General features: G+C 41.7%; 2 protein-coding genes and 1 pseudogene across 7 annotated transcripts in view; all 3 read left to right on the plus strand.

Moving 5' to 3' along the window:
• The first annotated feature begins 400 nt into the window (after window positions 1-400).
• LOC115151819 (uncharacterized) lies at window positions 401-4,528 on the plus strand. 5 transcript variants are annotated; one of them, XR_003867365.1, is made up of 3 exons: window positions 401-1,350; window positions 2,208-2,300; window positions 2,471-4,200. XR_003867365.1 is itself a non-coding variant. In XM_029696072.1 (3 exons), the coding sequence occupies exons 1-3, from the start codon at window positions 1,547-1,549 to the stop codon at window positions 4,357-4,359; spliced, it is 798 nt and encodes a 265-aa protein (XP_029551932.1). In that variant the 5' UTR covers window positions 401-1,546; the 3' UTR covers window positions 4,360-4,528. The 5 variants fall into 5 exon arrangements, 2 of the variants coding, with proteins under 2 accessions (XP_029551932.1, XP_029551933.1); XM_029696072.1 differs by having other exon boundaries at window positions 401-1,553; window positions 3,662-4,528; XM_029696073.1 differs by having other exon boundaries at window positions 3,662-4,528.
• Window positions 4,529-10,501: 5,973 nt separating this feature from the next.
• Window positions 10,502-15,822, plus strand: LOC115151820 (basigin-like; annotated as a pseudogene).
• A 5,298-nt stretch (window positions 15,823-21,120) lies between these two features.
• The window catches only part of LOC115151821 (potassium/sodium hyperpolarization-activated cyclic nucleotide-gated channel 2), an 84,276-nt gene continuing 79,724 nt past the window's right edge, over window positions 21,121-25,672 (plus strand). The window contains exon 1 of one of the 2 annotated variants that reach the window (XM_029696076.1): window positions 21,121-22,030. In XM_029696076.1, coding sequence (XP_029551936.1) covers window positions 21,645-22,030 — 386 coding nt within the window. In that variant the 5' untranslated portion in view covers window positions 21,121-21,644. Of the gene's footprint in view, window positions 22,031-23,279; window positions 24,062-25,672 lie in introns of those variants that run through there. The other variant, XM_029696077.1, reaches the window with a different exon arrangement.

Here is a 25,672-nt window from a genome sequence, read left to right on the forward strand (position 1 = left end):
GTGAAAAAGTATTTGGTTTTAAATATACTTAAGTATCAAAAGTAAATGGAATTGCTCAAATATAACTATCAAAAGTAAAAGTATTAAACATTTCAACTTCTTTATATTAAGCAAACCAGACGGAACAATATTTTTAAAAACATTTTTTATGGATAGCCAGGGGCACACTCCAACATAATTTACAAATGAAGCATTTGTGTTTAGTGAATCCGCCAAATCAGAGGCAGTAGGGATGACCAGGGATGTTCTCTTAAGTGTGTGAATTGGGCCATTTTCCTGTCAAAATATAACGAGTACTTTTGGGTGTCAGGGAAAATGTATGGAGTAAAAAGTACATTATTTTCTTTAGGAATGTTGTGAAATAAAAGTTGTCAAAAATATGAATAGTAAAGTACAGATACCCCAAAAAACTACTTAAGTAGTACTTTAAAATATTTTTACTTACTTACTTTACACCACTGCTGATCTTGTACTTACTCTTGCAAATGTACTGATCCTGTGTTTTATACCCAGCCCAATTATACAGACCTTTAAACATTAAAATAGATTAGCTGAAAATGACTTATGGAATTATGTGACCTTGTTCATTCTTTTGTAGGTTGCTGCTCACAAAAAAATAAAGTACCACTGTTGGATTGATCAAAAGTAGTCATAGCTGGTGATGCTTATCAATTACAAAACAATGTATTTGACCCTAACATGCTGCAAGCTTTGGATTTGTAGTTGAATGTTTTTTTCCAAGACATGCCCTTCGGTTGACCTCACAAGTAAAAAAATAAATAAAAAATAACTGCACAATTATTATCCTGTATTCAAACACCTTGCCAAATGCAGGTGTATAGTTTCCAGTGTTGTTGATCATTAATGAGTTCATTGTATTACCCTCTGGTGAGTTTACAATTTGTCCTCAGGGTAGCAAATTAGATGTCACTGTTCTAAATAGATTAGTATGGGAGACAAGGATTGTCAATTACATCCCTTTTAAAACAATAGTTAATACCATTATGCAACAAGGCTTTGTTTTATATAAGGTGACAACACTGCCTACAATTTGGAACTGTATTGAATTGTTGTCCCTGTGCCAATATGTTTGTTTTTACATGCAAAAGTGATTGCTTTTGATAAGCCCTCATCTGCCTATATTATATTTTTATGGAAAATAGATGTTTCTGAACGAAACTGTTGTTCTGCGCCTGAGAAAGGCAGTTAACCCACTGTTCCCCAGGCGCTGAAGACATGGATGTCGATTAAGGCAGCCACCCATACCGCTCTGATTCACAGGCAGTGGCGGACTGGCCGTCGGGAGCACCGGGACATTTCCAGGTGGCCTGAGGGTCGTTTTGGCCTACGGTGAATAGTCAACTTGACCAGTGATAATATAGCAAGCAGGAATGAGTTGACGGAGAACCCACGCATCAGGCCTAACTCTCACTCTCTCGCTGCAGTGTCCCCATGCCAAAAATGACATCAGCTCTCTCCGTGACGCACATAGCAACCGTCTACCTGCTTCTCTACTGATAACATTTTAGACAAGTCGCACGGCGAAATGGGCGGTAAGGAAAGGTGGAGCAGAGGGGGAGAGAATTAAAAAAGAGAAAGGCCCTTGCCACAGACGCAGCTAAATGCTGCAAAATAAGCGACATGTTCGCTAGTAAGGGACCAGGTCAGTCAAAAACACTAGCTAAAACACACACACTGACACACACACGACACCCAGCATGGCTAATAATAGTGACAACGGCCAGTAGGCTAAACAGTTTGCACGCCTTAGGTCTTCGTGGAGGAATTATATCATAGCGATAAGTGCAACATGGCGATCATAATATGACATTGAAGGCAATATATTTCAACTAGTAAAAAGTAGTAAACCTAGACTTATGGACTTGCTAGCATTCGGTCATGACTCATGCCACATAAGCTAGGGAAAATGCACATACACTGTACAGCGAAACAGGCTACAGTAACGTAACCATAATACATCCATGAACGTAACACAGTAGCCTGTGTGACAGCACAGGCAATGACAAAGATCATTAGCGCCATTAGTACCAGCATTACAAGTTACTACAATGATATACAGCTCTGGGGGAAAATTAAGAGACCACTCCAAATTGAGACAACTCTTAATTTTTTACAGAGCTTTATTAATGTAGCCTACTGGTACACTAATAATAGTGATGTATGATAATAGTATTTTCTTTGCAAAGGTGGAGAAGGAAGCAGCAGCAGCGCTAGAGCTTCAGGTGTTCCTGCAAAACTGGAGATGGTGGTCAGTACAGACTCAGAGCAGGAACCTTCAGGTACAACTTAAGAGCTCAAACCTAAACATGTAGGCTATGATTTTAGATGAATATGTGCTTTATTTATGAGATTATCAGTAGGACTGTAATCGGGGGGCATACAATCGATGACTGCACAAGTAATACAAGTTTAAGTTGAGGTTATTTACAATGTTCATCTCATTCTGCAGAGCAACCAGATGTGCAGAGAGCGAGAGAGAGAGGTTCAGTGGCCAGTACAGGGAAAATAAAAAGGGACAGGGAAAGCACTGAAAACCCATTTGATTATTTTGCCCATCCTCAGTCCAAGGATTTTGACTTATTTTTTCAGTACAAAACAAACCCCTCAAAGAGTCATTCCCAATGTATTCCACTCCAAAGATGGCACAAACAGAAAATGGCTGACATACAATGAAGTAACTCACTCCTTGTTCTGCTCAGTATGTCTTGCATTCGCAAAACCTTCAGCCAGTGATAGTGCATTTGTCAAAGGAGGCATGCAGGCCTGGAAACATGCCCATCAGAGAGTATAGGAACATGAGAGAAGCAAGACCCATAAAGAAAGTGCAGAAACCTTTTTCCTCAGAGCCAGCAAAGCAGACATCCGTACCCTTCTGAGTGATAAGTAAATGTCAGTTCAACGAAACCAGGTCAGAAAGAGGAGGCAGGTCATGGAACGTGTGATTGATGTAGTTAAAGTTATTGGTAAATGTGGGCTTAGGTACAGAGGACACAGACACGAAGCTGCATATAACTTGGAAAACATGGCCGTCAATCATGGCAAGTTTCTTGAGCTTATATTGTTGCTAAGCAAATATGATGCCTGCCTACATGAGCATGTTAGTGATTGCATTGAGAAGAGCAAGAAGCAGATGGGAAGTAAAGGAAGAGGGTCCTTGGTAACTATGATGTCCAAAACAACAGCATATATAGTAATTGAAGTCATCAGAATGTTGATTCAGCAGACAATTGTTGTTGAAGTGAGAAAGGCAGGGATGTTATCAATACAAATGGACACAACACAGGATTTAAGATCCAAAGACCAGTGTGCAGTAGTTCTGCAATTATGTCACTGATGTTGTCCACGAGAGACTCATTGAGGTCATTGACTTTGAGTTATGGACTGGGCAGTACTTTGTGGACCTTGTGAAACAGACCCTTGAGAAGATGGACATAGATATCAAACAGTGTGTTGGTAATGCAACAAACGGAGCAGCTAATATGCAGGGACAATACAGGGGCTTCTCTGCATTGCTCACAGGAGTCTCCTAACCAAGTACACATATGGTGTTACTCACATGTTCTCAACCTTGTGCTAACTGACACCACTGGGGTTGTTGTGGCAAGTGAATTCCTTTTCTCACTACTGAATGACATTGCAGTGTTCGTTCGAGAATCCTACAAGCGCATGAAGCTATGGGAGGAAACCAGTGAGGACAGGAGACACAGACGGCTTGATGTAATTGGTGAAACACGCTGTTGGGCCAAAGACGAGGCCTTGAGGAAAGTATTTGGAAGCTTTGCAAAGCCTGACCGTACACTTTACACAGATGTGGTCATCACTATGGAAAGAATTGAAAAGGATGTGACAATAAAACCTGACATCCGAAGCAAGGCCCAAGGGTACAAGGATGCTCTCCTAAAGTATGAAACCATACTTACAGCTGAGGTTTTTCTCAGGATTTTTGAGCAGATGTCCCCTCTCTCTAAATACTTGCAAACAAGTGGCATGGATATCGTAACAGCACAGCACTTGGTGACTGGAACGGAGGATAACCTGAGAAAGTGTGCCCAAGACTTTGAGGGTGTGAAGAGGGCAGCAGACGACTTTGTTGAGTGGGCCAATGGCATTCTGGAGGAGCAGCAGGACTGTGATGCCGAAGCTCAGACTGCTCTCCCAGAGAAGAGAACAAAAAAAAAAGAAGAGAACCAGGTGAGTTGGCAGAAGACGAGCCCATTGCTAATGCAGACATGGATTACAAAATCAAGATCCACAATGTGGTACTGGACACTGTTGTTGAAAGTATTCACTGCCGTTATGCAGCAAATGCAGTGCTGTGTGCAGATGTCTCCTGCATGAATCCGAAGCATTTTCCTGACATCAGAGAAAAGGGCATTCCAAAGACAGTCATGAAGGAGCTCAGCAAATGCTTACTGGAATTTGATGAACATGCCACTGTTGAGATATTGCAGGCTGAACTGATCAGCCTTGCACAACAGTGAGAAAGACTGAAACAGTCAGCATTGGAGGAGTACAACACCAGGGCCGCCGCCGCCAGTGATGAATCGGGGGAAGGCTTTGAGGATCCTGATGAAAGGAGTTGGTGAGCAGACGTTGTTCCACATGTAAAAACTGCCCGATATGCTGCTAACTTTTCCTGTCTCAGTACAATCTGCTCACAGATGCATAATACATCATTGGTTGGGATACAAGTTCCTCCTCACCCTATCCATCACTCAGGTGGCTTGTGAGAGGACCTTCTCCACCCTGAAAATTGAAGAACTGCCTAAGAACCTCCCTCACTCAAGAGAACCTTGAAGCGTTCCTTTTGATGGCAACAGAGGAGATTCTTATGGGACTTGACAAAGATGACATCATTGACAAGATGGGAGAGAGCAGTGCGCCGCCTACTGGTTTACTAGTGGTAATTACTTCCTGGTTACTCTGAAGTAGCTATACTATGACTCTTCCTTAACAGGTTGACAAGGGTGAAATACAATTTGTTGTGAGTTAAAGCTTTTGTACAAAGGCATGTTTTTTGGACTTTCATATTATACTTGCAGTTATGTAGCCAATGCTCAATTTAATTGACTCAGTGTATAGATGTGTTTATTTTTGTGCAGTTTGCTTTATGGACAGCAGTGAGTGACCATTGTAATCTACATTTTTTTGAAGAGAAGTGCTTTTTGACTTTTGTATTATACTTACTTACATTGTTGTAGCTTATGTTCAAGTTTAGTGAATGTGTGTCCGTGAAGTTTTTTTAATACTTTTGATATACTTGATGCTTGAATATAAAGATAATAATTTGAACAGTTGAGCTAACTCTATATCTCATTATCCTTTTAAAAAGTGTAGGCTAATTGTTTTGTGTCTAGCCTTATACATTTGTATGTGGTATGATTGGTGTATTCCTAGTGAGTTTTTGAGGGTGCACCCATAACATAACTTAAACTCAGTGTTCAGATAGGCTACTTGTTTGTCAGTCCCAAATGTTTGTATTTTGTAATGTGGATAACTTTCTTCCCAGATGAACATAGTTGCCAAATTTATAACTAGTTTGGTACCCGTTACATCAACACATAGGGTTAGCCTACAAAATTAGCGGTCTGGTGGTTTGCGTGAACAGGGTGGCCTGGGATGGGGTCAAATTCCCGGCCTGAATTATTACAGTCCGCCCGTGTTCAGAGGGGTTGGGTTAATGCGGAAGACACAATTTCAGTTAAAGGCATTCAGTTGTACAACTGACTAGGTATCCCCCTTTCTGTTTTTGCCTGTTCACGTCGAACTGAGCCGTTTTGTTTTTATATATATTAAAAAAAATATATAATTCCGCACAGAGCGTGACGTGCAAGGACTTGCTAGTTCACTACGTGAGGAACAACTAGAGGACGACGACTAACTTGTCGATGGTGTAGCAAGAGTCGAGATAAGATAAAATATTTGACAAATAGTGTAATTGACAGTATATCTGTGACAGACCAAAATCATTTTGAAAATGAAAGTGCTGTGGGGTTTAGGTGCCCTCCTATTGTGCTTGAACCGAGCCAATGCCCAGACAGGTAAGATATTTAACGTTAGCTAGGTAACGTTACTGTATAGAGAGTGCGAACTGGCTAACGTTAGCGGTTTTCAATTGTTGATTTAACGTTACAGTTCAACGTCATGTGTTTTCCAAACAGTCAACCTCAACAAAAAAATCCATCTCGCTATAACGTTAAATGTAGAAAAAAGCAAAGTAGCTAACGTTAGCTTGGAAGCATAAGAGTAAGAGGGTGGTCACAACGTTCCAGGCACAGAACATGATTGATGGATAATTTTACTTGTTTTAGCCTGGCAACGTTAACTATGTAAATAAGATATATTTCTGACAAAGATGTGATGCTTTGCATCAATATTCATACTATATTAGTTATACAAAATAGCTAGTAAATATAAACGCATAACGTTAGTGATAGCTAAAAATCAGTTACGTGTAGGTAACGTTAGCTAGCTGAAATAGTTGGCTAACGTTTCATTTTGTTAAGTATTATTAGATGTCCGTTTGTCAGAACTAAAATCAGTGACGTGTAGGTCTCGTTTTAAAAAGGCAAGTGTCAATATTTAGTTACTACTAGTATTTACCAGCTAGCTTGCAAGTTTTTGACCAGATCCCCCACCATGACCACCACCAGCCAATGGAGTTGCCTTTGTTTAGTTCTTCATAAACCAGCCAATGTTTTGTTGAGTGTATAAATGAGCAGACTAACCAGTTGTCTACCAAGGCTGTAATCTTTCATGTTTGAAGTCTCAGCTAGCTCTGCCTGTGCTTCTGGCTTGTTAGCTGCGATCTTTTAAACCGGTGTAGACCAGTTTGCCTACTTGAGTCATTAGAGTTTAGCTGCTCTGTCATAGATGTCCAGTTTAGAGGATGAAAAAGGTAAGATTGTTTTACCTCCATATGTCAACCTTTCAATGGAGATAAATAACACAATTATTTAAATGTGGTACAACATAGTGGTAATTGCTTTAATGTGTTTGGACCCCATGAAGATGGGGATCCCTAATAAATACAAATACCACATCTCAATTAAATTCACCACAAATATTATATTTATATGGTTACAATACCAATGTATTTACATGTATTATATAAAACGTTTCAAACAAGCAAGAACCCTTGTGTTTGCAAGCTTGTTTTTAGCAGAGACTGCAAGAAAATGTAATGATCTTAACATAATGAGTCCCACTGTAACACCAGCACTTTTTGGACTTCTAAATCCCTTTAAAAATTGTTTGCTACAGACTTTTGAGTTGTACCATTGTATTTGTCTAGTTCTTCTGCATCTGTAGATACGGTAGATTAGTGTGTGTGATTCACTGGGGCTGAGCAAGAGCAACGTTTGTGACAACGGGACGGAATAGTTTGAGCTACAAACTCTGTTCACAAGCTACCCTCATTTAGCTATTTGATTTTGGATTTTAAGATCCCTTCAGGTATAAAAATATATATATTAAAAGAAACTATTTGATGGAACATTAAAATCAGCCTTATTGCTATTAGCCCATTGAAACACATTCAATAACAGATTCATACATGGAAAACAGTCCCCCCCAAAATAAATCTATAGGAAGTTTGTTTTGATGTGTCTGAGATATAAGAAAGATCACAGAATTTTTTACACATTTTACCCAATTTCTTTGGGGCACTAATCTACTTCCATATATACTTCCAAATTTATTTTTTAACTGGTACTGGACTACCTTCAGGAGAGTTTTGTGGGCGTCGTAGAGCAAGACAACCGATGTACACTATATGTACAAATGTATTTGGACATTTCTTCAAATGACTGGATTTGGCTATTTCAGCCACACCTGTTGCTGACAGGTATATAAAATCGAGCACACAGCCATGCAATCTACATAAACAAACATTGGTCGTAGAATGGCCTTATTGAAGAGCTCAGTGACTTTCAACGTGGCACCGTCATAGGATGCCACATTTCCTTCATATTTCTGCCCTGCTAGAGCTGCCCCGGCCAACTGTAAGTGCTGTTATTTTGAAGAAGAAATGTCTCGGAGCAACAACGGCTCAGCCGCAAAGTGGTATGCCACACAAGCGCACACAACTGGACCGCCGAGTGCTGAAGTATGTAAAAATCGTATGTCCTTGGTTGCAACACTCACCACGGAGTTCCGAACTGGCTCTGGAAGCAACGTCAGCACAATAACTGTTTGTCGCGAGCTTCATGAGTGGGTTTCCATAGCCAAGGAGCCGCACACAAGCCTAAGATCACCATGTGCAATTCCAAGCTTCGGATGGAGTGGTGTAAAGCTCACCGCCATTGGACTCTGAAGCAGTGGAAACGCCTTCTCTGGGGTGATGAATCACACTTCACCATCTGGCTGTCCGACGGACGAATCTGGGTTTGGCGGATGCCAGAAGAGCACTACCTGCCCGAATGCATTGTGCCAACTGTAAAGTTTGGTGGAGGAGGAATAATGGTCTGGGGCTGTTTTTCATGGTTCGGGCTAGGTCCCTTAGTTCCAGTGAAGGGAAATCTTAACGCTACAGCATACAATGACATTCTAGATTAATTCTGTGCTTCCAACTTTGTGGCAACAGTTTGGGGAAGGCCCTTTCCTGTTTCAGCATGACAATGCCCCCGTGCACAAAGCGAGGTCCATACAGAAATGGTTTGTTGAGATCGGTGTGGAAGAACTTGATTGCACAGAGCCCTGACCTCAACTCCATGAAACACCTTTGGGATGAATTGGAACACAGACTGTGAGCCAGGCCTAATCACCCAAAACATCAGTGCCCGATCTCACTATTGCTCTTGTGGCTGAATGGAAGAAAGTCCCCGCAGCAATGTTCCAACTACTAGTGGCAAACCTTTCCAGAAGAGTGGAGGCTGTTATAGCAGCGAAGGGGGGGACCAACTCTGTATTAATTCCCATGATTTTGGAATAAGATGTTCGACAAGCAGGTGTCCACATACTTTTGGTCATGTAGTGTATGTGAGAGACTCACCTTTCCGTAGGGGAGGTTATATTAGTGTTTAGCCCAAACTGTTCGGACGCTACAGACAGAAATTGGCAGATCGGCGGTACCGACTACAGACGAGTTGCGTGACGCTTATGGGGGACGTAGAGCAAAATCACTGACGTGTGAGTCTCACGTTTCCATAGAGTGGACATTGTAGTGTCCGAACAAACTAACGTTTTCATGAGCAGACCGATTGCATTCTGGAGAGCTGAGCGCTTGCATTCTGGAGTGAGATGTGCCTATAGGCTATCTTCGCAACACATCCCTCCCCTTCGTGTCTCATTTTTTAAATATTATACTCAAGGCTCATTATCTTCACACATTATAGATGCTTTTTCACCGACAGCCGCAACTCAATAATCAGCTAGGCTTTTTTCCACACGCACTGCCTATGAAAGACTTCCTCATATGCCATTTCTCTCCTGTTCTATTGGTTTTCATATCAACTTTCTTTCATTGTCCAGAAGCCAAAGACACAACACTATTCATATTAGCAACCCATCCTAGTTGTTGTCTTTAGTTTCCCCCTGTAAGTTTGTAACTGAGATTTTCCTCTCTGTCATAAACCCCTACAACTCATCCAGAACGCCGCAGCCCGTCTGGTGTTCAACCTTCCCAAGTTCTCTCACGTCACCCCGCTCCTCCGCTCTCTCCACTGGCTTCCAGTTGAAGCTCGCATCCGCTACAAGACCATGGTGCTTGCCTACGGAGCTGTGAGGTGAACGGCACCTCCGTACCTTCAGGCTCTGATCAGGCCCTATACCCAAACAAGGGCACTGCGTTCATCCACCTCTGGCCTGCTCGCCTCCCTACCTCTGAGGAAGCACAGTTCCCGCTCAGCCCAGTCAAAACTGTTCGCTGCTCTGGCACCCCAATGGTGGAACAAGCTCCCTCACGACGCCAGGACAGCGGAGTCAATCACCACCTTCCGGAGACACCTGAAACCCCACCTCTTTAAGGAATACCTGGGATAGGATAAAGTAATCCTTCTAACCCCCCCCCCCCCCTAAAAGATTTAGATGCACTATTGTAAAGTGGTTGTTCCACTGGATATCATAAGGTGAATGCACCAATTTGTAAGTCGCTCTGGATAAGAGCGTCTGCTAAATGACTTAAATGTAAATGTATATAACGCTTGCATCAGGTGCTCTGTTTAGAATGGTGTTTTCTTGCTAATTGCATTTTGGCAAGTGTTTCAAAATTACATTTTATTAGCTCCTTCATTACAGGAGTTGCATGCTCTGTTAAAGCGGCATATGTAATGTTTTGGGCAACCGACCAAATTCACACAGAAATTTCAGTTATACACTTAACAAAAATATAAACGCAACATGTAATGTGTTGGTCTCATATTTCATGTGCTGAAATAAAAGATTCCAGAAATGTTTTGAAGCACAAAAAAGTTTCTCTCAATTTGTGCACCAATTTGTTTGCATCAATTTGGCATGAAATAATTTGGTTAAAATGATGATACTCAAACTCTTCCTTCTCTTATTCACGTGTCCTATTAACCTCTTCTGTTTCTTTCTTTCTGCCTTACTATCATCCCGTTGAATTGACGGATGTGCTCACACCAATCCCAACCCAATCCATCAATATAATTCTCAAATCAATCCACCCCTCCCCCATAATGACCTGTTCAGTCGGCTTTATCAAGTTGTCCCTGTTCCAGATGAAGCTGATAGAGGATAGTGCAGAGCTGCTCTGTGAGATGACGGGGAACCCCATCCCCGAGGTGCAGTGGTGGTTCATAGAGGGCGAGGAGCACGAGACCATGACCCAGCTGTTTGATGGGGTGCGGGAGGACCGTGTCGGCCTCAACGCCACCTACATCCAGCTCCATTCACCTCTTAAACCTCACGCTCAATGACTGGCACGTAAGAGTGCCGCGCTTCCAACGATCCTGACCGCAACAAGCTGAAGAAGGCACCCAAAGTCAAGTGGATCCGCTCACAGGCTAATGTTATAGTCTTTGAATGTGAGTGAGTGCTGGTGGTGGGAGGCCCTGTGTACAGCCAGGCAGTGTCTCCCTGTGGAGAGGACAGAGAGTGGTCCAGCTCCTGTCCTACACCCACACCCTCTCCTGCCCTCTGCCCTGTCTCACCCAGACTCCCCTACTCCCCTCACTGAGCTCCTGTCATGCGTGGCCAAGCCTCTCATTAGACGCGTCCTACCTGCCGTAGCACTACCCTAAATCTGATGCCTCTTTCCTAGGCCGATGTCAAAGCTTAGGGAATTGTTTAAATAAATTAATTAGCAAAATATTTTTCAAATGGATAATACTGGTTAGAAGGTCTGAAACCTGCAAATGGCTGCATCATAAAAAATATATATTATTTAAGGGGTCAGTTTATGGTGTGTTTAGATTCTTGTTGGCTTTCATTCTCTATTTTGCTGTTCTGTCCAAGGATTAGAATGTGTAATAATTGATACAAACATTGGCACTGTCCTGCATTGTTTACACTCTTTAGACCTGTTTAGGCTCTTTAGGAGTACTAAATTATCTACAGAAGACCCCAACCCAGCTTTGTAATGCTTCTCAGCCATAGGCCATCTTTCTGCCTTGTGGTCCAGTATTATTTGACACAAGTTGTTAATTTCGCTACCCTAAACCAAAATATCCTCTTATTTGTTCCTCTTCTCTGTCAGTGGAACACCAACCTGCCATACCTCACCTTGCTGGTTGCTTCTTCTGCTTGTGTTTTTACAAGCATGGTCTCCTCCTAGATTAACTTCCCAGTCTAACTCCTCTTCCCTCCTATCTTGAACTCTTGGTTCAGACCTAGCTCTCCATTTAGGTGTCTTCCCATGTGTGATCTGCCCCCTTCTTGGAAAGCTCTGTGCTGCCATTTTATATTGTGTTGTTTTTGGCTTGAAGTGTGATAGTTGATGAAAGTAATACCATTTGATCAGCTAGGCTAGACCTTATCAGTTTTCTCTATGAAGTTTAGGCTAAAGGACAGTAAAGCAATGTCGAGCCCTGAACAGTGTCTCCAATAGATTGCCATTTGTCCAGTAAACCCTATAAATTCCTCTAGCCTAAATAACCACAGATGTATCTAGTGCCTTTTTAGTTACCCTCAACTATTTTAGCAATGTCCTGTACTAGAAAAGACATACAATAATTAGTTACACTTGGCCTTTCCTCATTACCATGGTAAACTGTAATGGTCAGTGTATAGGCCTACTTGATGTGTTTATATCAAAGGATGGCTTTTTAATATATTCACTTTGTGTGCGTCTACAGATCCCTTAATTGAAGCTCAACCTATGGAGGTATACAACCAGACCTCTGCCGTCCTCTCATGCAAACTGACCCACCCCCCGTCCACAGTCAAAGGCTACTACTGGATGAGGAACGGCAAAGTGATCGAGTCATCCAAGCATAACTCGCCAACTCTCTACACCGAGCACACGTAAGTTCCAGGAAGGCAGAGTGTGTCGGCATGTTTTATCTGCATGTTTGATCCACCAGATGGACGTGACTCGATTTACCTGCCACTGAAGCTCAGCCTGTTGGGGCAGCATCTTTTGCAAAGTGACTTCATGATTGGGATGTGTTAGATGCCATTGTTTGAGCGAAGTCTGTTGTACTATGTCTATGTTTCCCATCTTTAGGGGTTACCTTTTAGTTTTTGTTTTTTCCTTTAGCTTGGCTAACATCGATTCCCATTCCGGTGGATTGTATGAGTGCGTCTTCCTTTCTGAGCCCGAGGTGAAGACAACCATTGAAGTCAAAAGTAAGTAATCCTTTTAAGTTTATTCTACTGACATGCTCTGCTAGTTAATTTTAGCGCACTTTGAGTATCTGAAGGCTGCAATAGGCCTATATTACCAATTGGTTTAGAAAACTGCAGATGCTGGTGTTTTGGATAAATAGTGCATATCGGCTATCATCCCATAAATACCTGCCTCCCTGTGTTTGTCACTAGCTGCTCCCCATGTCTCTGCATACAAACACTCTGAGCATGGTAACGAGAAGGACAAGGGTGTGTTGGTGTGTGTTAGTTATGGATACCCACTGCCCACTGACTGGAAGTGGTACAAACTGGAGGGAGAAGATAAGACGGTATGCTTTAGCAAACTTTACATAATTGATACACATTAGGCTTAACAAAATTGGTTTCACTGAGCTGGAATAAACCCTGCTGCTGGACTAAACTGAGTGATTGAACTCAGTTTCAACCATGCTGCAGTTATTTTCCAATTTTAGGAATCATTGACTTAAATCAGTATCTTGATTGAAGCCACAGTAATTCCACACATAGTAGAAAATAGAAAAATATTGAAATCTGGAAATTGGTGTTGAATGACTTTAATCCCTGTCTGGCATTCTCAGGCCATCACCAACGGTACCGACAGGTATGAGATCAAGAGCACCCCCAACAGGACCACCCTGACCATTGACGACCTGGACATCACCATGGACATAGGCGACTACATTTGCTACGGCACGAGCGAGGTCGGCTCGACCTCCGACAAGGTCCACCTGCGCGTCCGCAGCCGGCTGGCCGCCCTCTGGCCCTTCCTGGGCGTAGTGGCCGAGGTCATCATCCTGGTCAGCATAATCTTCATCTATGAGAAGAGGAGAAAGCCTGATGAGATCAACGACGGTAAGTAGACACACCCGCAGAGACAGGCAGAAAGGAAGTACTCTTGTTTTGACATTAATCTATGTTTTCTGAAGGGCTAAAGTAGCATACCTGGTCAAGTCCATATGATTTGACTGTGAGTGTCTGCTGCCCCCGAGTGGCAGAACGGTCTCTCAGTTGCAGATGCACTGTCATTCTACAAAGATTTCTGTGCATTCATTACCTGCCATTTTAATGATATCTCTATAGTTAGCATTTTTTAATGGTTTGGATACAGGAGGTTTACTATTATTGGTGTGGTCTTGATTTAGTTTACAGGTATGTTTTCCACTCTTGATTTGAGTAGTTCCATTCGATCTAAAGCAATTTGTTTTCTATTAGAAATTGTTTTTATTTTTTCATTTTTTATTTCTCTGTTCGCTGCTGCTTTTGCGTTTTGGTAAGTGATCAAAACCACATGTCAGATTGAAGTGGTTGACCTGAGATGACAGTAACTGAGAAGCTATGGGAGTCTGAATCCACTGCTTTCATAGTCGCCACTTGTATAAGAATGTATCTAATAAGGAACTCTTTCACTGGCCTTGCTTTCCTACATTGGACCAACCTGGGCTAAATTTGAATGACATTTTCAGACTGCAAAAATGTTGCTCTGTTTTTATGACCACAAATCAATGTTTTTTTTAATCATGCCAACGAAATGGACATAAGTAATGTGAGGGAGGAATTAGGTCTAATGTCATGGTTTAATATGTTGGAAACGCCTCAGGAATTGGGGTTTTAAAGGTACACACAAAAGTATGACATCATACACAGGGCAGCAACTTGCTGCTTACATACATCAACAACAAATATTGATCAGTAAGCAGCCTGGCCAGTTATGTCATATTGCTGTGTATACCTTTTTAATATTTGGTCTTGCGTGCATCTGCATCTTGATCTCCATGCATGATGAGTAATTTCAGCTATTTATAATAGGGATATCATGTTGATCATGTTGATCTCATTCGTTGCCTGAGGGCACCTACTCTTTCCTGAGAGTACTGTTTGATCTGCAGTATGCCTGTATGCTTTTGTCTAATAACCATTTTCTGTGTTGACATCACTAAAACGTATTTTTTTCTGCATGATTTTGAGCGATGTTCAGAACAGATTGATACCATATTGTTTTATCAGGAACAGAGTTAGGATACAGTGAAGGTAGATTTGTCATAACTCTTGCTGTTTTATCTTTTTTAAATTTGATTGTGATGAAGTTTATTTGATTATTGTAGATCTATGGCAGTGGGCGCTTGTTATTTTTCATTGAGTCATTCAGTTGAAAGGCCTACTTAAAGAAATGCTTAGAACTTTGTCACCCTTAGAACTTTGTCACCCTTAGAACATTTTCACCCTTTCTTTCATTGTCTGTCGAAAGCATACCTTTTTCATGCCTTGCTCTCATTGGGAGAATATTTCTCACACCCAGACTGTCTCAAACAAATTCAGCTATTGAATGCTCTTCATCTTTTCTTTTTGTCCCTGTGTTGCTGTATAGATGACGACTCAGGATCTGCTCCCCTGTAAGTACACATTTCACACTGACATAAAAAAAATATATATTTAATTTCTCACCCAAGGAAATAGTGTTATTTTCTGAATGTGCTATAATGTTCGGAGTGGAAAATGTCTTTCAGGAAGAGCAATGCTAACACAGACCACAAGAACAAGGACGTCAGGCAAAGGAACTCCAACTGAGAGAAGATGAGAGGTGCGTATGACAGCTTTTGAATCAATCCACTTGACAGGATGAGCCCATTTCAAATGAATTTATTCTGATTGCAAAATCAAAGCAGTAAAACTCCTGTAGAGGTTAGCTCTCATCAATCTAATGGTCAATCTAAGTGTCAATCCTATCTTTGTCTCCTGACAGATATCCTGATGATGACCTTCCAGGATCTATGAGGGGCATTGGGTTGTTGAGTGTTACGTAATATAGTGCACCCTGTGATTTTTAAACAACTTTTCAGTGTTAATGTCTTGAGAAATTTACTGAATTTGTGTGTGTGTGTGTGTGTGTAATTTAATAATTTTATAAAATAATATATACACACATATATATGTGTGTGTAAATTATTTTGCCTGGAAGTAAGCAAGCAAGTATATTTAACACTGTCAACTGTACCAAATTGCAGAATATTAATAAAGTTATTTGATTTGAAGAGATGTGGTCTATTGTGTTAACTGTTGAATAAGATGTAAATGTTTCATATTTCCACAAGGTCACATAATGCTGAAGGCCATTCCACAAGTAAAGCTATAAAGATATTTTCCAAAGTGCACTGGATGGTCTTAGGCAATTGGTTGGTGGCACCTTAATTGGGGAGGATGGGCTTGTGGTAATGGCTGGAGCGTAATTAGTGGAATGGTATCAAACACTTGGTTTCCATGTGTTTGATGCAATTCCAATCGCGCCGTTCCAGCCATTATTATGAGCCGTCCTCCCCTCAGCAGCCTCCGCTGATTTGTACATCAGTGTCAGTCCTCTTAGGTGAATGGCATGACTTGAAGCTAAGCAAAAGGGTGTGTGTCTGATGGGGCCGCACTCAAAAAGATGTGGCGCAAAGTTTACTTCATTTTTTGGATTGTAACAAAATTATTTTCACTGCATCAGAGATGGCATACACAGACGTTTCAGCTTTGCAGACTTCTTCAGTGTGGGACAACTTCAGGCCCACCGGCTAGAACCCTCAAACTCAACTCTGGACCTAGAAGCCAGTTCCACTGTATCCTTGTTCCCCTCTAATCAGGGACTAATTTAGACCTGGGACACCAGGTGTGTGCAATTATTAGGTAGAACAGAAAACCAGCAGGCTCCGGATCTAAGGAACTTATCCTCTGCAGTAGAGGTAACTCTGGGTCTTCTTTTCCTGTGGTGGTCCTCATGAGAGCCAGTTTCATCATAGCGCTTGATGGTTTTTTCGACTGCACTTGAAGGAACTTTCAAAGTTCTTGAAATGTTTTGCATTGACTGACCTTCATGTCTTAAAGTAATGATGGACTGTTGTTTCTCTTTGCTTATATGAGCTGTTCTTGCCATAATATGGACTTGGTCTTTTACCAAATAGGGCTATCTTCTGTATACCACCCCTACCTTGTCACAACGCTACTGATTGGCTAAAACGCATTAAGAAGGAAAGAAATTCCACAAATGAACTTTTAACAAGGCACACCTGTTAATTGAAATGCATTCCAGGTGACTACCTCATGAAGCTTGTTGAGAGAATGCCAAGTGTGTGCAAAGCTGTCATCAAGGCAAAGGTTGGCTACTTTGAAGAATTTCAAATATAAAATATTTTGATTTGTTTAACAGTTTTTTGGTTACTACATGATTCCGTATGTGTTATTTCATATTTTTGATTGCTTCACTATTATTCTATAATGTAGAAAATGGAACAAATAAAGAAAAACCCTGGAATGAGTAGGTGTCCAAACTTTTGACTGGTACTGTATATCATTGAGTTAATAACGCTGCATACAAACATGGTCTCTTTTTTTGTTTTCTTGAGTAAGGCAGCTCAAAAAGACAGGTGTTTCAGCCTAGCTCATTGCATTCTGTGGTGGTGGGGCAAGCCAACAGTAAATACAGAGCATTGTGCTGTGATTGGCTCATTGTTCTCTCACTCATGGGGACGCTACGTCACCACCAAGTCTAAGGGTAGATGTAGAAAATTCTAGCCCCTTGGGTGCTGCCATAGAGTTACATTAGAAGTGTCCATCCAAGAAGGCTCAAGGTAATTAATTGGCCACAGATAAAATTACAACAAATCCCATTATATCTACAGTAGCTTTGATTAGACTGATTATGTCAACATCATACTTTCAAAATCTTCGCTAGCAGTCATCATCATGAATCAAGACGACAATCTACTGGCAAATCCTTTTTAATCCTTGTCGTATGAAGAGAAATAATGAAGAGAAATTATAGATAAAACGGATTGGCCATTGGGCATAAACGCTCATTGGCCATTGGGCATAAACATTACACAACCAGTTGGAAATCGCAAATTTAACAATGAGTGGTTTGGAAGGAATCAGTGGCTAACTGCAAGCATCGCAAAGCATTCGTTAGCCTTCTATTCAGTGGGTTGGCTGTGGCTGTGTGGTCCCAAGTCTAAGATTAAGGGTCTCTTTTCCTAGTTTAAAACTATAAACAGTCAACATTGACCATGCTGTCAATGAAGAAGGATTTGTGTCCTGCTCAAAACAGCTGTTAACTTGGAACTGCAAAATCTGACTTTAGTAAGTTCAAGTCAACTGAAAACTCAGGAAAAACGAGCTACGACTGAAAATACATTTTGAACGGTCATCTAACTCGGAATTGCAAATCGGGAACTCGGCCTCTTTCTAGAGCTACCACCTGAAGATCACTGACGTCTTCATGATTCAACATTTTTTTTTTCTTCGATTTCCCAGTTGTTTTGAAAGCACCATTAATCCAGAGAATGCCAGACTTTGATGATAAAGTTTGATGACAAAAAAATGACCGTTACGCCACCTTCCTGTTCAAGTGAGAACAGCACAACAAGGTGAGTCCAAAAATGTATTGTATGCCGCTGCATAAATGATGCAATATACCAGAGAGATATGCATACTGTAGCTAATAAATAAATGCTAAGTATATGTTGTGTAGTAAGCTGTTAGTAGCGCAATATCAACCCAGAATATATCGGACTGCGCGATATAAGCGCGATATCAACCCAGAGCATATCGGACTGCTTCTCTCTACCATATTACTGGATTCCTGCTGCTCAGGATCATTACACCGGATCATTACTCCGGATCATCGCAGCTAGCTAGCTGCAAACGAGTGGCTACTGTTAACTAATGCCTCTGTCCCGAAGCAAGCACCAGCTAGCCTTGAGCTAGCCTCGAGCTAGGCCCATATACCAGCTATTTCTAGGGCTACAATACTCCTTTGCCAATTGGCCTGGTCCCTTCATTGTCGACATGGAGCTCCGCCGATCCATCACGACTGGACTGCCGACGTGATCGCCGGATGTGGTCTCACCATCACGGTTGATCTCACCATCACGGTTGACAACTCCCTTGTGTCCTCCTCCCAGAGTGCTAAGAACCTTGGCGTGACCCTGGACAACACCCTGTCGTTCTCCACTAACATCAAGAAGGTGACCTGATCCTGTAGGTTCATGCTCTACAACATTCGCAGAGTACGACCCTGCCTCACACAGGAAGCGGCGCAGGTCCTAGTCCAGGCACTTGTCATCTCCCGTCTGGATTACTGCAACTCGCTGTTGGCTGGGCTCCCTGCCTGTGCCATTAAACCCCTACAACTCATCCAGAACGCTGCAGCCCGTCTGGTGTTCAACCTTCCCAAGTTCTCTCACGTCACCCCGCTCCTCCGCTCTCTCCACTGGCTTCCAGTTGAAGCTCGCATCCGCTACAAGTCCATGGTGCTTGCCTACGGAGCTGGGAGGGGAACGGCACCTCCGTACCTTCAGGCTCTGATCAGGCCCTATACCCAAACAAGGGCACTGCGTTCATCCACCTCTGGCCTGCTCGCCTCCCTACCTCTGAGGAAGCACAGTTCCCGCTCAGCCCAGTCAAAACTGTTCGCTGCTCTGGCACCCCAATGGTGGAACAAGCTCCCTCACGACGCCAGGACAGCGGAGTCAATCACCACCTTCCGGAGACACCTGAAACTCCACCTCTTTAAGGAATACCTGGGATAGGATAAAGTAATCCTTCTAACCCTCCCCCCCCCTAAAAGATTTAGATGCACTATTGTAAAGTGGTTGTTCCACTGGATATCATAAGGTGAATGCACCAATTTGTAAGTCGCTCTAGATAAGAGCGTCTGCTAAATGACTTAAATGTTAAATGTTAAATGTTATGTTAAATGTCTCAACAGGCTATTCTGTTACGATGTCGCCGAAGAACCATCTACTATCCCCGGCCCGTTAGCTTTTCTGAACGCTGTGTCCCCTGCTCGCCTAGCGTAGTAGTGACTACCAAACGGCACCCTGACTCACCTATTGCTGCTCTTTGACCCTATGATGACTCGGCTACACAGCTGATGCCCCCCGGACTGTTTCAATAACACGGTAAACATTTTGTTTACCTGTCGGCCCCAGCCTCGAACTCAGGTCCTGTATGTACCTAACTGACCCGTCTGCCCATTCATCGCCATTTACCCATTGTTGTCTTAGCTCTCCTGATCAACAACTGTGATTGCTTTATGCCTCTCTCTAATGTCAATATGCCTTGTCTACTGCTGTCTTGGCTAGTACTTATTGTTTTATTTCACTGTAGAGCCCTCAGTCCCACTCAAAATGCCTTTGATAGCTCTTTTGTCCCACCCCACACACATGCAGAGACCTCACCTGGCTTAACTGGTGCTTCCAGAGATGAAACTTCTCTCATCGTCACTCAACACCTAGGTTTACCTCCACTGTACTCAGATTCTACCATACCCTTGTCTCTACATTATGCCTTGAATCTATTCTTCCACACCCAGAAATCTGCTCCTTTTATTCTCTGTCCCAACGCACTAGACAACCAGTTCTTATAGCCTTTACCCGTAACCTTACCCTACTCCTCCTCTGTTCCTCTGGTGATGTAAAGGTTAACCCAGGCCTTGTAGCCCCCAGTTCCACTCCTATTCCCCAGGCGCTATCATTTGTTGACTTCTGTAACCGTAAAAGCCTTGGTTTCATGCATGTTAACATCAGAAGTCTCCTTCCTAAGTTTGTTTTATACACTGCTTTAGCACACTCCCCCAACCCTGATGTCCTAGCCGTGTCTGAATCCTAGCTTAGGAAGGCCACCAAAAATTCTGAAATTTCCATCCCCAACTACAATATGGTTAAATAAAGATTAAATAATTGTTGTTTTTTAAAGTAGCCCATGTGCCTTACCCTAATAATTTAGTCTATTTCCCCTCTTAATTTTGCCAAATGTTCTGACTTGGTGGTGCACATGTAGCCTTTAACCTGTTACTGAGAAATGTAATCATTTAATAATGTAATTTATTGCTTGCCTACATTTTACTCCCTCCTCTATGTTTAATATAACACACAAGACAATGGCCTTGCCGAAATCCCTTTCTAATTTCCTTAATTTTGTAGCTAGAGTCAAATACTTTCCGTGGCACCCATCAGAGTCAAATACTTTCTATCGAACAAACCACGTCAGGATAGGCAACCGAAAATATTAATTAATGTATGTGTGTTATATTAAACATAGAGGAGGGAGTAAACTGTAGAAAAGCAATAAACATTTCAGAACAATTACTATTCGAATAAGACATGGAAGAGATTACGATTTTTGGCAAAGAGAATTATGTATAGACTAATACACTTGAAACAAATAGCCAAACCGAAAACTGCAGACTTTACTAGTGCCTCCCCCGCGATCAAACCGACATAAAAAATAAAATGAAACTCAGCCTAACATGATCAGAAATCTCAACTAGCAAGCAAATAGCAGCAATGAAGAATTGAGTGTGTGCGCGTTCACGCGAAGTGGGGAGGGGGGAGTCTGGCAGGGGGGACATTTACGGCACAACACCGGCTCCGTTGGTGGCGGAGGTGACAGGAACAGTGGAAGTATGAAGATTAATAAATTTACACCAGGAGGGGGAGCAGCGTCAACAAGAACTCAAACAACAATGAGCTGTGGCTCATGCAAGGCGAGGAGTCCGCACCTAGTGTTCCTACACGCGCCACAACTGTGCTCTGTTATGCCAGGGAGATGCTGCTGGCTGTGGCGCCTCAGACTACAGGGCTGAACAGGACTCAGCCACAGGAACAGCGCTAACCGGGTTGGCTACTGGTTGGACAGGTGAAGTTGGACAGGTAAAGGCATTACCGGTATGATATGCAAGAAAAACGGAGATTGCAGGAGGGACCCCAACATTTCTGGGAGCCTGTCCTCCATCATATTTTAGGCAGGAGAAGCAGACAGGAGGAATAGTTGAACCCGACGACGGGAAAAGGCAATCTAGATGTAATTCAATAGTCGCCAGCATGGACGGTTCTATTACCTCAGCGGGGTCCTTAGCACAGGGGCAAGGGACTGAGGTGGCCGGGGAAACAGCTGGCACTGTGAAAAAGGACCCCCGAGTTTCCTTCTCAAATGCCCCTAGTAGAAAAGCATCGTCCTCTGTGCAGCACCAACAGAAGATTAATTCTCTCTCATGTTTTAAATCTGAGGATATATCCCAGATTGTGACAGATGATGGGGAACCACATGACAATCGGACGTACATGCAGCGGCAATTTAGTTCCATGCTTCAGCCTGGAGTTAATAAATTTTCACTGCGTATGTTTGGGAGCCAAAAAGCTGTTGAAAAGGAACAACAGCGCGTCAAATCGGCCGGTAATTGGATTATTCATCCATACAGCGATTTCAGGTAAGTGTAAAGTGCCACTGAGGTTGGGCGCAAATTGGTCATCCATGGGCTGAACAAGTATAATCATTTAACCAAGACACATAACTTTAATTTAAATCACCATTAACCAAATTGATATTACTCATTGGAAGTAAACTATGGAGGAAAGTTGAATGTTCAGATTTGTTGACATCCATCTTTTGCTGTCAGTGAGGTCTGCAGCTTTTCATCAGTAATTTATTGCCACTAAATGCAAATCTGAAATTATAGACCAAATATTGTCAGAACACCGAATCTAAAACCTGATAAAGTCGTTTACACATTCTCCTCATCATTGCGCAGTTTCGATAGATTTCTGTCTAATGACCTTTTCCATGATGGAACATAGTTGGTTTAGGGACGCGTGTTGTGTACTGCTGAAAACCTAGTAGTTAACATACAAAGGAAAGGCCTATTTATAGTAATCTCTCACGTTTGTAATGAATAGTCAGGAACTTCCAGTGATGCCTCCTGCATAAATCAGCTGACCAAAAATGATTTGTTGGTGGTGAAGTTACTTGGCAAACATAATATAAAAGTATTATTTAGGCAGGTAGCCTAGTGGTTAGAGCGTTGGGCCTGTAACCTAACGGTTGCTACATCGAATCACAGCTGACAAGGTAAAAAAAACGGTCCTTCTGCCCCTGAACAAGGCAGTTAACCCACTGTTCCAAGGCCGTCATTGTAAATACGAATTTGTTCTTAACTGACTTGCCTAGTTAAATAAAATATTAAAGCTGCAATATGGAACTTTTTGGGGACCAGATCAAATTCACATAGAAAAGTGAGTTATAGATCTGTCATTCTCATTGAAAGCAAGACTAAGAAGCAGTGGATCTATTCTATGTGAGCTATTTCCATGCTTCCCGTTCTTAAGTTTCATTTTTGAGTCTTTTACTTTCGGTTTTGTACACCAGCTTCAAATAGCTGAAAATACAATATTTTTGGTTATGAAAAATATATTTAACAGCGGTTTAGATGGTACAATGATTATCTACACTATCCTTGCTTGTTTTGTCACATCAACTGAAATCAGCAAGCAGGAAACGGAGGAACGATTTCTGCATAGTGCATCTTTAAATACACATTAAACAGTAAAACAGATTCATGAAATAATTGTCCTATAGTTCCTTTATGAAATGCTTTATTGGCAATTTATTAAGCATGCTTTCGGTTTATTTTTATAACATTTTTATTTAACCTTTATTTAACTAAGCAAGTCAGTGGGTAGGCTTTTCTATTATAACACATTTTGTTAAATTCCCTTATCGTGTCTGAATGATTACAGCGTTGTACACAGAAATCAAATCTTCACATAACTTGATCAATTGAGTACCACAGTATGAACCATAATACCCATAAAACCTAGCTGTAAAACCCGAAAATGGTTCCAATCGTTTTTCCACCATTCATTTTTCCATAGGGGAATTTCAAACTACTTCATAAGGTCTGGGTTTTGTGTAGGCTTATCCCGGCATGACGTTTTGATAACCTCGCAAATCTCTCTCGGACAAGGTAACTTTTATCAGTATATTCTTATGTAATTACTCTCCAAAAATAAAATGCTAATTAGCCGCTAATGTGGCTATCATACAGAACTACACATACTGTTTCAAGCTTTGACGTAATCACTCAAGGCGCAGGGTGGAAAGAACCTCCACATTTCTCTATGCAAACTCTCATCCACAAGTAATCTAGCAAGTAGATATTACAGCCTTTCTAGTTTCTCGTGTAAATAAGTGATATTGTGTATTTCTTGTGTGTATTCTTGTTTAGCATTTTTCAAATGACCTAGCTAGCTACCGTAGCATTTTTTCATTACTATAATTTTTTAAAATTACCCTGGCCTTTTTAGCTAACTAGCTAACCTTAGGTCTCTCCGTCGATCAGAAGCAAGGATGGTTCTGTGCTCTGTACCGTATTGTAACCAGTAACGTTACTTAGATAAGCACACGTGTATTTGATCGTTTTCCATCCTCTGAGTGAGAGGCATTGCTGGAGCTGTGTGATAAGGTAAGCCCTGTTTGCTAGCTGCTAACAAGCTATTTTGGTTTGGTCAAAGAGCTGTGGTTAGCTAGATGCTTTTGAAAATTAGCTAGATAACCACCGACTGTAGTTACGTGTACAACACACTTTACTTTCCTTACAAGTAAAAAGAAAACCAACATAGGATAGCATAATGACGGTTTTGAACTTTTATTATTGACCTATTATTAAGTTCTTTGTGAGCTAGCCAGCTACCTAACGTTAGCTCACAGTTTGTGTAGTCATACTTTTTCACTTGGTGACATGCTAGCTAACGTTAGCCTACCAGGGCAGATATACAGTTAGCTAAATATCGCCTGGTGAGCTAGGTAGTTAGGCATCTTGGTTGGCTAGTTAGCTACATTAGCTAACGTTAGCTAGGTAACATTGCACAATATCTCACCGTGGTGTAGTGGGACTTTACGAATAAGCGGTGACATGTTAAATCAAATCAAATCAGATTTGATTTGTCACATGCACCGAATACAACAGGTGTAGACCTTACCGTGAAATGCTTACTTACAAGCCCTTAACCAACAATGCAGTTTTAAGAAAATAGAGTTAAGAAAATATTTACTAAATAAACTAAAGTAAAAAGTGAAAAATAAAAAAAGTAACACAATAAAATAACAATAATGAGGCTATATACAGGGGGTACAGAGTCAATGTGCGGGGGTACAGTTTAGTCGAGGTAATTTGTACATGTAGTTAGTGACTATGCATAGATAATTAACAGCGAGTAGCAGCAGTGTAAAAACAAGGGGGGGGGGGGTCAATGCAAATAGTCCGGGTGGCCATTTGATTAATTCTGAAGCAGTCTTATGGCTTGGGGTAGAATATGTTAAGGAGCCTTTTGGACCTAGACTTGGTGCTCCGGTACCGCTTGTCGTGCGGTAGCAGAGAGAACAGTCTATGACTTGGGTGACTGGGGTCTTTGACATTTTTTGGGGCCTTCCTCTGACACCGCCGAGTATATAGGTCCTGGATGGCAGGAAGCTTGGCCCAATGATGTACTGGGCTGTACGCACTACCCTCTGTAGCGCCCAGGGTTGGGTAGGTTACTTTCTAAATGTAATCCATTACAGTTACTACTTACCTGTCCAAAATTGTAATCAGTAACGTAACTTTTGGATTACCCAAACTCAGTAACATAACTTGATCACATTCAGGTACTTTTAGATTACTTTCCCCTTAAGAGGCATTAGAAGAAGACAAAACTGTAAAGTTGAAGTCGGAAGTTTACATACACCTTAGCCAAATACATTTAATCAACATTTTTCACAATTCCTGACATTTAATCCAAGTACAAATTCCCAATCTTAGGTCAGTTAGGATCACCACTTTATTTGAAGAATGTGAAATCTCAGAATAGTAGTAGAGACAATGATTTATTTCAGCTTTAATTTCTATCATCGCATTCCCAGTGGGTCAGAAGTTTACATACACTAAATTAGTATTTGGTAGTATTGCCTTTAAATTGTTTAACTTGGGTCAAACGTTTTGAGTAGCCTTCCACAAGCTTCCCACAATAAGTTGGGTGAATTTTGGCCCATTCCTCCTGACAGAGTTGGTGTAACTGAGTCAGGTTTGTAGGCCTCC

This window comes from Salmo trutta, chromosome 17, assembly GCF_901001165.1.
Source record: "Salmo trutta chromosome 17, fSalTru1.1, whole genome shotgun sequence".
In the NCBI taxonomy this organism is placed as follows: domain Eukaryota; kingdom Metazoa; phylum Chordata; class Actinopteri; order Salmoniformes; family Salmonidae; genus Salmo; species Salmo trutta.

Excerpts from the sequence above, each read along its gene's own strand:
- LOC115151819 (XM_029696072.1), top strand. Across the intron at positions 2,301-3,661 it reads CTCAGAGCAGGAACCTTCAG|TGTTCGTTCGAGAATCCTAC; the intron begins GTACAACTTAAG and ends ATGACATTGCAG.